The sequence below is a fragment of the Thermobia domestica genome, chromosome 5 (genome assembly GCF_964235325.1).
Source record: "Thermobia domestica chromosome 5, izTheDome1.hap1.1, whole genome shotgun sequence".
Classification (NCBI taxonomy): domain Eukaryota; kingdom Metazoa; phylum Arthropoda; class Insecta; order Zygentoma; family Lepismatidae; genus Thermobia; species Thermobia domestica.
Genome location: NC_137458.1, coordinates 1,119,297 through 1,132,744, shown reverse-complemented (window position 1 = coordinate 1,132,744; position 13,448 = coordinate 1,119,297). Strand labels below are relative to the sequence as shown.

Genomic DNA, 13,448 nt, shown 5'->3' with positions numbered 1-13,448 from the left:
TTCTGCAATTGTACAGTAAGTTCGTTGAAGTGCATCCAATTTACAAGATGATGCAGTTATTTAAAAAGAAAAAAAATATATCAAGTAATCTAGATGAGATTCGTAGAAAGCAATAGCCCGTTGTCTAACTGATAGCTATCCGTTTCTTTTGTAGTTAGGAAGTTCCATGTAAATATGTTCACTTTTTCATTTGTTATCAATTTTGTGTGTAGAATTATGTATTCTTTATCCAAATAAGTTTGCTGAAAATATTATTCATTGGTTGTGGGTTTGAAAATACATTTGATGTTGATTTTGTTTAAGCACATGCATATGAGTCCAGAAAACCAACCCAGCTCTGCACGTGACATCAGTTATCGCTCTTTTGTTTAACATTCTTCTATTTATTCTTCTCTCTGTTTGATATAACGTCAACAAAAAGCTTATAACATAGTATTTCTTAAAACGTTACAGACGCTATTTGTACGCATATGAAATAAAATAAAACGTTGTTACCTTCATTGCTTGCGTTAAAACGTCAATGGATCCAACATATTTCAATTATCTTATTGTCCTGTGATCATAATCAGAATTTTTCAACTTATTAGTCGCAGTATTTTTTTTTTTTTTTAAAAAAACCTCTTCCTTTAATTTGTGAGAGAACACTGAAAATTTATAACCACCACTTCTAGAATGTAGTTGTCATTTATGTTTGAATTTACTCTTGGCAGGTGATATATTTCAATGATGCATACAGTTATGGCCAGAGTCACCAAACATGAATAACATTAGACACAAATCTTACTTAGTAAACTTCGACAAATTCGCTGCGTATCGTTTAAGGTCTGCAAAAAGACTGAAATATATATATATAATAAGAATAATAATACTTATACATTAAAATTCTTCAAAATATTGTCCTCCTGCGTCGATACATCTTTGCCAGCGGGATTTCCAATTTCCAATCTGCGGAGACATCCTGGAAAACCTGTTGAGGGAGTGCGTTTAAAGCCATTTCACAAGCTGCTTCCACATCGTCAATTATTCTGTAACGATGTCCATTTAGGTGGGATTTCAAACAGGAAACAAAAAGAAGTCTGCGTGAACCAAGTCGAGACTGTAGGGTGGCTGAAACAGCGTTGCCACGTTAGATTTGTCCAAGTAGCATCACGACGAAGGCAGAGTGAGCTGGCGCGTTGTCATGATGAAATTTCCAATCGCTGCTAATGTCTGGTCTGACGCGCCGGATCCTTGTTCTCAGTCTTATGAGAACTTGAACATAAAATTTAGAGATAGCAGTTGTCCCGGGAGGTACAAACTCTCGGTGGACGATCCCTCCGATGTCAAAAAAACACAATGAGCATGTTCTTGATTTGCTCATTCGAGCCTTCTTGGGTAAGGAGACATGGAGGTGTACCAGTTGGCACTTTACCTCTTCGTTTCGGGGTTGTACTGGAATATCCGTGTTTCATCACCCTTGATAATATTGTCCAAAGATTAAGGTCCATTTTCACAGATTTCCAAAACATCTTGACAAATTTCTATTCGGTGAGATTTTTAGTCCTTCGTCAAAATTCTTGGGAATGCTCGGAAACAACTGAGGAAGCACTCCTCGGTAATTGACTTACACCATGATCGATCCCGACACATAGAGCATGCTACAACATACAGTCGCTTCACAATAAAATGTATGACATCACTTTCCGGGCAGACCTGCTATTAAGACTATTTGTTCCAGCCTTGTGTAACCTCTTTAGACATGATCCTTAAACTTGTTGAAGAATTCACGTTCAGCAGATACGATCCGAAATTAACACCTAATAGCAGTATTTACTGATGGACGTTATAGGATACATATCAAATGAGTAAAGATTGTATTGTATGAAGAAGGTCTCAGAGCATATGCACAAATAATCAGAAATTCTTCATCTAATAGAGAGGAAGATTATTGTTAGTTCACCTGGTAGGAAGTTGAAAACCCTGATGAAGGTCACAGGATAATAAAGTAGTTAAAATACAGGGACACAAATACCTGAAATCTACTTTCAGATTTGACATCCTGAGCAAATTCTAGTCTAAGGTCATGTACCTATCGTTTGAAATAAAAAAAAAAAATGAAATTCAAGATGGCGGCCGTCCGCGAACCATCATCCAACAGGTGTTCTTCTAGCCCTATTGTATATTTCCTGCATCAAGTTATATATAAATACATCCGTACGGATTTTAAAATGGGTAGTAAGAGACTTTTGAAACACGTCTATATTGACTCCATTGACGTTTAATGCAATAAAGGTAATAAAGTTCTATATTTTTAAAATTATTTTATTTCATAATAGTATTTCTTAATTTGCTTTGTGTGACGGTATTTGAAATGATTGTTACCATTATTTTCTGTATATGTACAAAGGGCAAAGACATTTACAAATAAAAGTAAACTTTTTTCACTGGCGCTTCACTGGACAAGAAAGGAAAGAAGTAGAAAGAAAAAAAAGAGCAATAACTAATAAGAACTTTCCTTCTCTGCTTCCGATTTCTTTGCTTCACTTATATTGTATTTCTATATGTATGTATTGTGTGTATGTATATTTTAAGCTCTGCAACGTACTTTATGACAGGTAAGTACTTGTGTTGTAGCAATAACTTTCATGTCTTTTTATAATTATTTGTAAATTATTGTAGATATCGACATTTTTATCTTATTCTAGATGTGGAAGTGGAAAGATTTGTATTGTGGCTGCTCTGAAGTCAAAAATATGTGCATGATTTTTTAATTTTATTTCCAGTAAATTCTTCTTTTCCGTGTAGATTTTTATTTATTTGTAAATAGTAGATTGTGAATATTTAAAAAAAAATTGTGTTTGTGTGTGTGTGTGTGGTGTGTGTGTACTTTTTTTTTATTAACGAGTATGTTGTTATTTCATGCAATGAAGTTCAGGCTTTACATGTAGTTGTAGATAATTAGCAATTCAATCAGAGTATAGCAGTACATTTGAGATGGTATACTACTTACTACTAACCACTATTTCTACTACTTAGTATTGTCAGACGTGGCTATAGGCAGCAATATAAGGTAATCGAAATAAGTGTTGCACAATGCCTAAATGTTGTTACGCCGATCACAAGCATAAATATTATTAAAATATACCAATGTATGGTGTCCTGGTACAGATACATGTTTATCTATTTAAAAAAAAAAAAAAAAAAAGATACGCTAAAAAGGGATGTAGAAGAAAAACTCGAAGAAAATATACTCCTTATTACATCAAAAATTCGGCAACTTTTTAATAAACTAATATTTTTTATCACATTATGTACATTTATATATTTCCGAATTGAGGCAAAGTTACCTGTTTTTTGTTTAATCCGAAACAAGAGGTATGGATCATAGGGAAACCCTGAATAAAAGTTACTCCATATTGAGTCAAAATCGAATGTCTTTACGAAAGTTAGAATGTAAAACTCTTCTGTTATCAGAGTACTTATATAAGCAGACTTCCAGCTTCGGTTTACTCAATTTTACTTGCTTATTTTTGACGATAGATTTCAATTCCAAATAATGTGCTGAATCTGAAGGAAGACACATGTTACGATTAATTAAAATCGGATAAATTTTGCCTTTCCTGTCTTGTTGGAAACATACTTACAGACAAACATGAAAACGCGTGTTGGGTTAGATGCTCGCTAACACTTTTTTCAACAAGTTCCTGTACATCAAACGAAATTTGTATGTTTTAAAAATACGAGTAACTAAAATAATTTGAGATACAAGTGTATTGACAGAACTTGATATAGTAGAAATAGATTTCTTTACAAACAACGAAGAGTCTCGTGTACACGAATGCCTGTTGAAGCAATTTCTGCTGTATTAATCTTCACATGCATTTCGTTTCTACTTCAGAGTTGTATGATATATGGACACTTTACTTGTCATTTGTAATGAAAAAAAAAACTGTAGTTTACTTTACTATATTGTTAAATTACGGTAAAACAATGTTCTGGCTATCGATAGTTATTTCGTGAAATAAATGTTCATTACAAATAGTACTAGCTTTACGCAATTCATTAGAATTTAATACATGCTAGTAAGCGTCATTTTATATTACGTTAGAATGTACCATACTTTCCGTGTAAAACTTGTACATTTCTTAATTTTTGGAATGGTTCTGGTTTCATCATCAAAGAAAATTTCACTAACTGTGAAAAAAGACAGAAGTGCGCATGAAGAAGGTACTTAAGAACGTCAGGATTTATCTACAGCCCAAATGGCACAATGAAACATATATCGCAGTCATGTGATGGCTACATGCAACCTGTTAACGTAACACTGTTCATCCCTTTCTTCTTTCACTTTTTATTTCAGTGTATAGAAATTACAAATCAGTGAAATCCATGTTTTGTCCAATCTCCTTGAATTAAGATTCAGTTTTGTAATTTTATACTTCATAAGGAATGACTGAAGTATCTAATTTCCAATTTTTTTAACTAGTCCTTTTATACTCGTAAATAGTATGTCGAGTTCGATTATAAGTGCTAGATATCTAGACACATATCTCTTGTAAACGTTAGCTTACCAGATAAATGTTGGCATAATACCTTTGCCATTTTGACCTTTATTCGCTTGCTCTTGAAGGAAGGAAACAAAGTAGACATATTTGCTTTAGATGCCAAAATCGCACGTAAAATTACATTTTTAAAAATAGTATAAAAAGTTTTTGAACATTTCCTTGATTAAAATCCAAATTTCATTAAATTTATAATTATACACGGTGGAAGGTAATTCCACCGAAAAACTTTCCGAGGTTGTTCCTCATATGAAATGAAACAAAAAAGTTCTAATAAACATGGGTCGTAAAACGTCTCCCTTCAGAGTTATGAACCGGCGAATATTCGAAAAATCATGTTTCAAAACGCCCTGCCTTAGAAACTATAGGACCTGTCCCAAGGGTTAAAGGAATTACACAGAAACTAGTGTGGGCTTTGTCTAAATATCCATGTTTCAGAATTCATCGGTACCAGCGAAACGAACGTACCGTTAGTACTTAAAGGAGTGTCCCTATACCTCAACTTCCTTTTTACAGTTCGTTTCGCCGATAATGGAGGATGGTAAACAATGGATATTTAGATAGAGCGCATAGTAGTTCCTGTGTAATTCCGTAAACCGTTGGAATAGGTCCTATAGTTTCTAAGGCAGAGCGTTTCAAACGTGATTTTACGAATTTTGGCAGTTCATAACTCTGAAAGGAAACGTTTTTCGACCCATGTTTATTAGAACTTTTTTCTTTCATTTGAAATAAGGAATGACCTCCGAAAGTTTCTCGGTGAGTTACTTTCCACCCTGTATAATTAATAATAAAAATTATAATACATTAGGAAATCGATTTCTAAATAGTGTTCAGAAGATTCATGCCAGGCTTTAGTTATTGCTGTTATCACTAGAGTACACCTGTTATAAATTCTCTGCTCTGTAAGTGCTTATTAATTTATAAAATAGTAGCTATCAGTTGGGTTTGTAAATTACGTAAAACAGGCGACAACTGTACTTTTTTGTGTTGTTTTTGAATTATTTTTTGATTTTTCTGTAGGTAGCAGTTGTTTCGTTTGGAACCTATGTGTTGGTAGATGAAAACAATGTGCTTGATGCTCAAAAGGCTTTTGTTTCTCTTACCTTATTCAATATTATCCGCATGCCACTTAATATGCTCCCTATGCTAATTGTCTTCATGGTTCAGGTAAGGTGGCAATGCGTCGCGGCGCACTCGATCAGTAATCTCTTTTTCATTTTTTACTCTTGTCAAGTAGGTTGGGCTTTCCTTCGTTAAAAGAACCTGTAAGTACCTTAACTTCTCCATTACATGTTTTGACGGATCTTGTGGTGTCACATTTCTTCAAGAACAAGGTAGGAAGTGTAGTCCAATAGTGGTGTTGGCTGTGTTATCTTGTGCTTTCTCTTTCTGGTTGCTTACAAGTCAATTGTTGAAACTGTGGTTGCATATCTCTACGTATGTGAGCTATTGGAGCTGATAAATTGAACAAATTACAGAATTCGAATTTATCTGTAGTTTGGTGACGCCTTATTTCAGTGTTAATATCATCATTGACGCACAAAGTTACGTGCTATTAAGAGTAAGCCGAGTGTATCCCCTTTTATACTTAGAATTGCAAAATAAGCAAGATTCTTGAATCCGTGCTCACTTTAACACGTGACGAAGTTGAAATTATTGTTAATCTCGAAACCTCTGGAACACAAATAAGGTTCGTAAGGGTATTAGCTTTATAGCGTATTCTTTTCATATGATGTTAAATTCGTATGCTCAACTAGAGAGAAAGAAACTATCATGTTAGTACGTGAATAGCAGCGGAATTAATGCTATTCTCTTGAAAAGATATAAATAAACTCAAAAGGTGCGTCTGTTTTTCTTCTTTACCTGTTATAAAAACTTTTTTTTAAATTATTATTATTTATAATAATAATCGGCTCAAATTTTCACTTTCTTTTCTGGGGGCATTGTCAAAGGCATACTGCACTGTGGAAGTTTCAACATGCATGTGTTCATATGTTATAGGGCCCATACACTGTCAGTTTTAACTGATCAGTCCACTGAACTAGAAACTGACTTAACCGATGAACTGAACTAATACTGTATGCAGTACCGTCAGTTAATCGAGTTCAGCCCTTCAGTTCAGTTGTTACAGTTTCATCAGATGTTCTGTGGAGTGCACTTCTAAGATTCTTGAAATACCAAAGCTTTGGAACGTGTACACTCCGCATCTCCAGTCCCCGATTTCTTGGATTCGTTCACTTTCCGCAGTTCCTTCCTAAATGCCGACTTCAGGTTGTTTATTTTTTTAAATAACAGTATCGCGTGTCGCCTGAAGTTCCAACTCTTTTAATTTTTTAAGTAACTTATCATACGCCTACCCCCTTTTATACTTATTCGCATAATGCACATGTTGCATGTCCCAACGTTCGGGATGAGGACGGTAGGCTTCAATAAAAGACAACAATGCCTCACTTTTACTAGCTGCCATGATGACAGGACTTGAACTGAGACAACTGTGTGTTTGCTTCACAGTTACCGTAGCAAAAGACGGTTCGTTTGTTCAGTCTAAAATAACCGTTACTCAGTCCAAATAACCGCATAAAGAACTGACTGAAGTGAACGAATTCCTTCAGTTCACACAGTTTTTCCTTCAGTTCTGATGTCACGATCAGGTTTTCCTTCAGTTAAAGTGATAGTCTATGGGCTCCTTTAGTATACATAATTGTTATCTGTATAATTAACTCCTGTTTATCCTATCCTCAACGTTGTTTTTGTTATCTATATCTCAACAGTACTTACAGTGAAGGCAACGAAAATTCGATGAGCGAGAATTTTTAAAGAAATAGTATGTGGAAGAGCAAGACAAGGTTACTAACAACAACATATAGGTAACTCACTTACCTTGTGTTGTTAGTAATTTCGGAATAAATGGACTAATTCAAGTCATCACTGATAAACGGGTACCTAACTAGGTTTATATAAGACTAACAAATTTAATACTCTGGTCTATACTAGAGGGGATGCCGTAGTTTAGTGGTTAGAGCGTTGAACTCACGTCTGCGTGGTCCCGGATTCGATTCCCGGGCGGTGCCTCCCAATTTTCGGCGTCCACTTAGCGTCGTGAGGCAAACTGGGGAGTTACGGGAAAACGACGTGACGGCCATTAGGTATAGAAAGCTCTTGATGCACCTGTTAGGGACAGAGCGTCGCAGCACACTAACCACGTGCTCGCTGCTAGGCTGGACATAGTTCAGCCGGTCGCTAACAGATGGCGCTGGAGTAGGCTTACCCCCACAAAATGGGCTGTTACACCAAGTGTCTTTTGTCTATACTGGATTTTTGGCACCGAGATCCTGCATTTACTATTTCTATTGATAAATTTGTATTCTGTTATTTTTCTTACTCCGTTATTAAAAAGGGGGTCGAACAAGACTGTAATCTTGCAGTATATTATGTGACTACTACTCTTTGTATGGATGCGAACTCTTCTCTGTGCTTTACCCTATGAATTGCCATGCTATCACTTCCTTGTTGGTACCAGTATTATTATTATTATTATTATTATTATTTCTTTCTTCCCTGGAATTACACAACTGTCTTAACAAATACTCTTTTGTCTGGTTTTAACTTTTGCCTTGAAAACGGATCTTTCAATTTCTATCAGATGTGACGAATATTATACTGTCTTCGACTTTAGCTGGGTCTCGCTTTCAGGGAAAAAAATAATAGTTTAAAGTAATTAGGAGGTCAAAGTCAGAAAGAGATAGACAACGTTTTCATGAAGTGGAGTGAATTTACCAAAATGAGATTTAGATAGGCCTGAACTTTCGGAGAACTTACTTATAATTAATTCAGAACCGCTTGTTCCCTCACCAAACAAAGATCGGTCGTCCAGATATATATTCATTTATAAGCATGATCATTCTCTCCTCTGACTCCCGATCACATCATTTTATCCCTTAAAATTTGAAATTTCATTTATTATTATTAAGGGAAGGAGGTGGGTGACATCAGTTTTCTCATACAGTGTTCCATAACTACCTATTCCAGTGCCACCAGATAATAGGGTCAAAATCCTTGGTACCATGAAGTGGAATGCACTGTACTCTTATTTAGTTTAGTTACTTTAATTGAATCACGATTGATTTCATAGTAAAGGCCTAATTTGTTCATATTGCTCCATCCACGTAGTTCATAGTTTAGTGACTAATTAAACAGGTGATCAACTTGATGAGTTTGCGTTATCTTGATTAGATCACAGGGCACCCTCATTCCTTTATCAGGTTATTAGGTCTGGTCTCGATTCCAATATATTTTAATTTGTTAGAACTCGTTCGATTCCATTGATTGAAGTCTTCACCACCGAGATTATATAAAGTAGGAACTACTACTTAAAGTAGGATCTAGACAGCAGCTAATCAGCTTTGTATCGAAAGCAAGCATTTCTACCGGGAATCGAAACGGAGACCACGCCGCACACAAATCATACACGCTAACTACTTGGCAGCAAAGGAGCACTCGTTTAAATGCAATCATTATCACTGAATACATTATTGTATTACGAAATGTAACGTGTTCTAGTTTCCGAATTTTGACAGATCGGTGGACTGTTTTCTTTGCTACTCCGTAACTTACTCAAGTAGTGTCTTAAGATTAGGTGCATTTTTTAACCATTGCGCAGTGTATGTGTACGCAGTATTGCATTATACGAAAGAGAAACATGGATCATTACGAAAAATGGAAAACTAGTAGAAGTTTCCGATATGTAGACATGAAGCAAAATAAGGGAAATTAGTATGCTTAAGGGGAAATCAATGAGAGAATGGTAGTAAAGTCGGGTCAGAACATTATCTTGGTATAGTGGAATATTTATGACCGCTGAACAAGCAGGGACTCGAACACCGATCTTCTGCTTGCCGGGCGAACGCTTTTGCTCAGAGACGCGATTGTTTTTCTGATTTTCGATCCTTTATTCCCCTTTTTGCACTGTATATAATGTACAGTGTATGCATTTGTGAATTTGTATATTCAGTGTCGTTTGGGTAACTTGAGTTCGAGTCTTGTTGAGAACTTCGTGTGTTTCGGATTCCAGGTTAAGCTATAAGTCCACTTCAATTGGTAAAAAAAGAGACATTAAAGTCAAAATCAATCAACCGATGAAAATATTCACTGTATTGAATACCTAAGAGGGCACGTTAGTCACCACTACGGGAGTAAATCATAAAAAATACAGAAAAGTTACTCATGTCACACGGGTAGTGAAACGAGAGATCGGACTCCCTATCAATTCTTTGTAATTCCAATAAGGTCTTATATCTACTACTATGAAAATGTCAATAAAATGAATAAATATACAATTTTGATTAGAATATTAGTGATCAAGAACTTTGGTCCAGAGAATGTGATAAAAAGTTAGGACCTTGGCGCATGTAAGCATTTCAATTTGCCTGAGAGACCTCACAGTGAACCAAAGTAGAGAAAAGGTCTGCTACTAGAATGGAGCAAATGCTAATTCTTTCCTTCACGCTTTTTGCTTTGCTTTTATAATAGTGTTAGAAATGCTACTTCAACGTGCTGTTCTGTCATGGTTTGGCGGTAGAAATTGCATATAATTCCAACAAGCCTAATATTATGATGTTTCAATATTAATATTACTCACAAATGCTTTCGTACATTTTGTTGTCTCTCAAAATAGTCTACGGTGTGTGCTTTCTGACATGGAAGTGAACATTTGAATTAATTCTATGTGGTAAGTATAGTAGTGTGACTGACTGTTTTAGTATTGGTAAGTGCATTGTTGAAGGGCATTAAGAGTCACTCTTTCTTTCTCATTTTCTCCCCATTTTTTAGGTTTCTTTAGTCTCTTTTGCTACCTTTGTATTATCAAATGAAGAGAACGTTTTGGACTCTCAAACTGCCTTCGTCTCATTATCACTATTCAATATATTAAGATTTCCCTTATCAATGCTGCCCATGTTGATCTCAAATATGGTCCAGGTAAGATTTTAACATTCTATTTACTATTATTTTCATGCATATTAACTTCTTTTTTTTTTTTTAAACAATGTAAGATTTAATATGTTCACTACCATAGGTGATGTTAGTCGTTATACAGGGTGATTTTTTAAAACTCACGGATTTTTCATTTGAGACTAGAATTTCTTACAAGTCCGATTTTCATGCAGTTTGTGGCAAATGAATTGAGAAGAATGGGGAGATTTATGAAACTATGTTTACTGGTTTAAATTAGCGTAATATCGACCACTTCTCAAGAAAAATAGCAAATATTCGCCAGTGTACCTTACAATTGGAATGAAGTTCTGGATTGTTGAAGCGAAATAGCGGAATACAAATTAAGTGTTACTGGTAACACCCATAATAGTAACATGTTGAATAGCTATAGCAGGTTTCTTGCAACAAACGACGGCGAGATTTCATGGGCGACCTAAGGAATCGATAAGTGACATCTTCCACAACATCCGCATGCGGGGTCCAGTGCTTTCCTGTCTCACTCAGAAGCGATTCTGTTTCTTCCAATTTATTCATAGCGACCATATTATGTTCCTGACTGGAGCAGAACGTGATGCAAATTTGTTTCTAAATGTCCTTTGCGTAGCAACAACAGATGCTGTTCTCCAAAAACTTTAAACGATAAACTCATGGTGCTGCAAAGACTACACTATTCTCAGTCTCCTGATAATACTCACACAGTAGCACAGAACTGTATAACACAATTCCCAATACAACGTTCCAGTTTTCTGCTTCTCATTGACCCTGGCGAGGTTGCCATCTAACGATGAAAACTAAAATCTCCAAACCGCACCACGCCTCATTCCAAGGTACACTAGGGTCGTGGTGGCTGAAGGGGGCGCGGTGGCTCAGTGGTAGAGCGTTCACCTCCGGTGCTTGGGGTCCCTAGTTCGATCCCAGCTCGCGCCGTGTGGACTTTGTGGTGGACAAACACCGTGTGCTAGTAGGTTTTCTCGGGGTTCTCCCGTTTCCTCCCACTTTCTTCATTCCACCATTTCACTCATTTCTCATTATCACCGTCTCCTTTAGCCTAACCGGCATAACCGTGGGACGTAAAACTTAAAGATTTCATTTCATTTCATTTTTTCGTGGTGGCTGAATGGCTGAGCGTTTACCTCTGGTGCATGGGGTCCCAGGTTCGATCCCAGCTCGCGCCAAGTTAACTTTATGGTGGACAAACAACCGTGTGCGTGGGTTTCCTCGGGGTTCTCTCGTTTCCTCTCACTTTCTTCATTTCATTCATTTATCATCATCACCATTTCCTTTAGCCTAGCCGGCATAAACGTGGGACGTAAAACTCAAAGATTTCATTTTTTCCCAAGGTACACTGGCAAATATTTGCAGTTTTTGTTAAGGCGTGGTCGATATTACTCCAGATGAATTTAAACCAGTATATATACCTCCATAAATCTCTCATCTTTTCTTGATTATTTGCCACAAAGCGCATGAAAATTGGACATCAGTTAGAAATTCTAGACCGAAACGAAATTGGTGAGTTTAAAAACAATCACCCTGTAGTTTATGCTGACATCATGGTCTTTTTGTTACGTTTAATTTATTTTTGTTTTTCATATTCACCTGGTAGCATATATTATTATTTCGATGAAGTAATAATAATTATTATTGAGATTTCGATTTTAAACGTAAATTCTTAAAGAAAAATGAAATGAAAAAAAAAAAGTGCAAGATTCATCAAAGTAGTTAATGTGTGTTCGGGTGTTTCACTACCACTGTTCGTTGCTTATAATTTCAGCGACTGTATTTAATCTACCATTTTTCCTTAGAACACTTAGAAAAGGGGTTTCACAGAAGGTAAATTTAAGAAGTTTCTGTAAAGAAGTCTGTGAAATTGTTAAGAATTTCAGTTCATTATACACTAGAATTTCTTCTTTTTATGATTTAAATTTGCATGTTGTAGTACTGAAAAATTTTCTGATCGATTCTTTGTAAGTGTTCTCTGGGAGATGACAGGTTAAAATTGTCTCCGAAATCGTAAGCAGTGAGCAGTGATAAGAACACAACATAAGCGTGCAAATTGATGGTGCTCTGATCTCATTTAATTAATTAAGATTACAAAAAAAAAAAAAAAAAAAAAATCAATATCTTAAGTAATATGCAGAATATCAGTTTTCTCGTCAAATATTGTATTTGTAAATTTCATTTGTTTCACTATGTTGTTAGTAGTGATGTGTGATTTCAGTTTTATTGAAATCGAAAGCAATTTTTCTGTCATTATTCATAAATGATGAGAACATCTTATGGTAGATAATTCCTAACTTCTAGTAGTTAAATGTCTTTAATTGTAGATTATAAATGTTCAAAAATGCATCTTGTAACTGCTAGTAAGCTGCCGAAAGCGCAGAAAAATAGATATTCAAGGTAACCTAGTGGGATTCAGACAAACTATTTGAGAAATTATCGTAACCTAAATTGTGAAATAATTTATCAGGTAGTCTAGAAAGTACTGATCCTTTTACACATAAGATGGGGTCCCAAACCTTAAGGTATATGAGTCGCAGAGGGTCGGGCCTAACGTTATTTGTTCGCAACTGACAGTTGAAGCTAATAGATGTGCAAGAAGTGTTGGCATTTTGTAATCAGATGTAAGATAATGTACTGTAAAGTTGAGTGAATCTTTCGCAAAACTGCGCTACGTTTTACAGTTTTATTTCCATAAAGGCGCCAATGCTGCGGAGGCTCGTGAAGAAATTTTTGCTGGTTATGGGCAAGATACCTTATCAAAAGAAAAAGCCCAAAAATGGTAAAGTCGCTTTTGTTGTGGAAATTTCGATGTCCAAAATTCTCCTCGCAATGGGTGAACACTTCCAACAAAAATGGAGGATATTCTGGCAAAAGTCGAGCAAAACCAGCTTGTAAGCAGTCTTGACCTAAACATTC

At 35.7% G+C, this 13,448-nt stretch overlaps 1 protein-coding gene across 8 annotated transcripts in view; it reads left to right on the top strand.

Moving 5' to 3' along the window:
• Positions 1 to 13,448, top strand: part of MRP (Multidrug-Resistance like Protein 1) — a 301,358-nt gene that overhangs the window by 175,162 nt on the left and 112,748 nt on the right. For 7 of the 8 annotated variants that reach the window (XM_081758084.1, XM_081758089.1, XM_081758090.1 and 4 more), the window contains one exon: positions 10,371 to 10,517. In XM_081758084.1, coding sequence (XP_081614210.1) covers positions 10,371 to 10,517 — 147 coding nt within the window. Of the gene's footprint in view, positions 1 to 5,561; positions 5,709 to 10,370; positions 10,518 to 13,448 lie in introns of all 8 variants that reach the window. The other variant, XM_081758091.1, reaches the window with a different exon arrangement.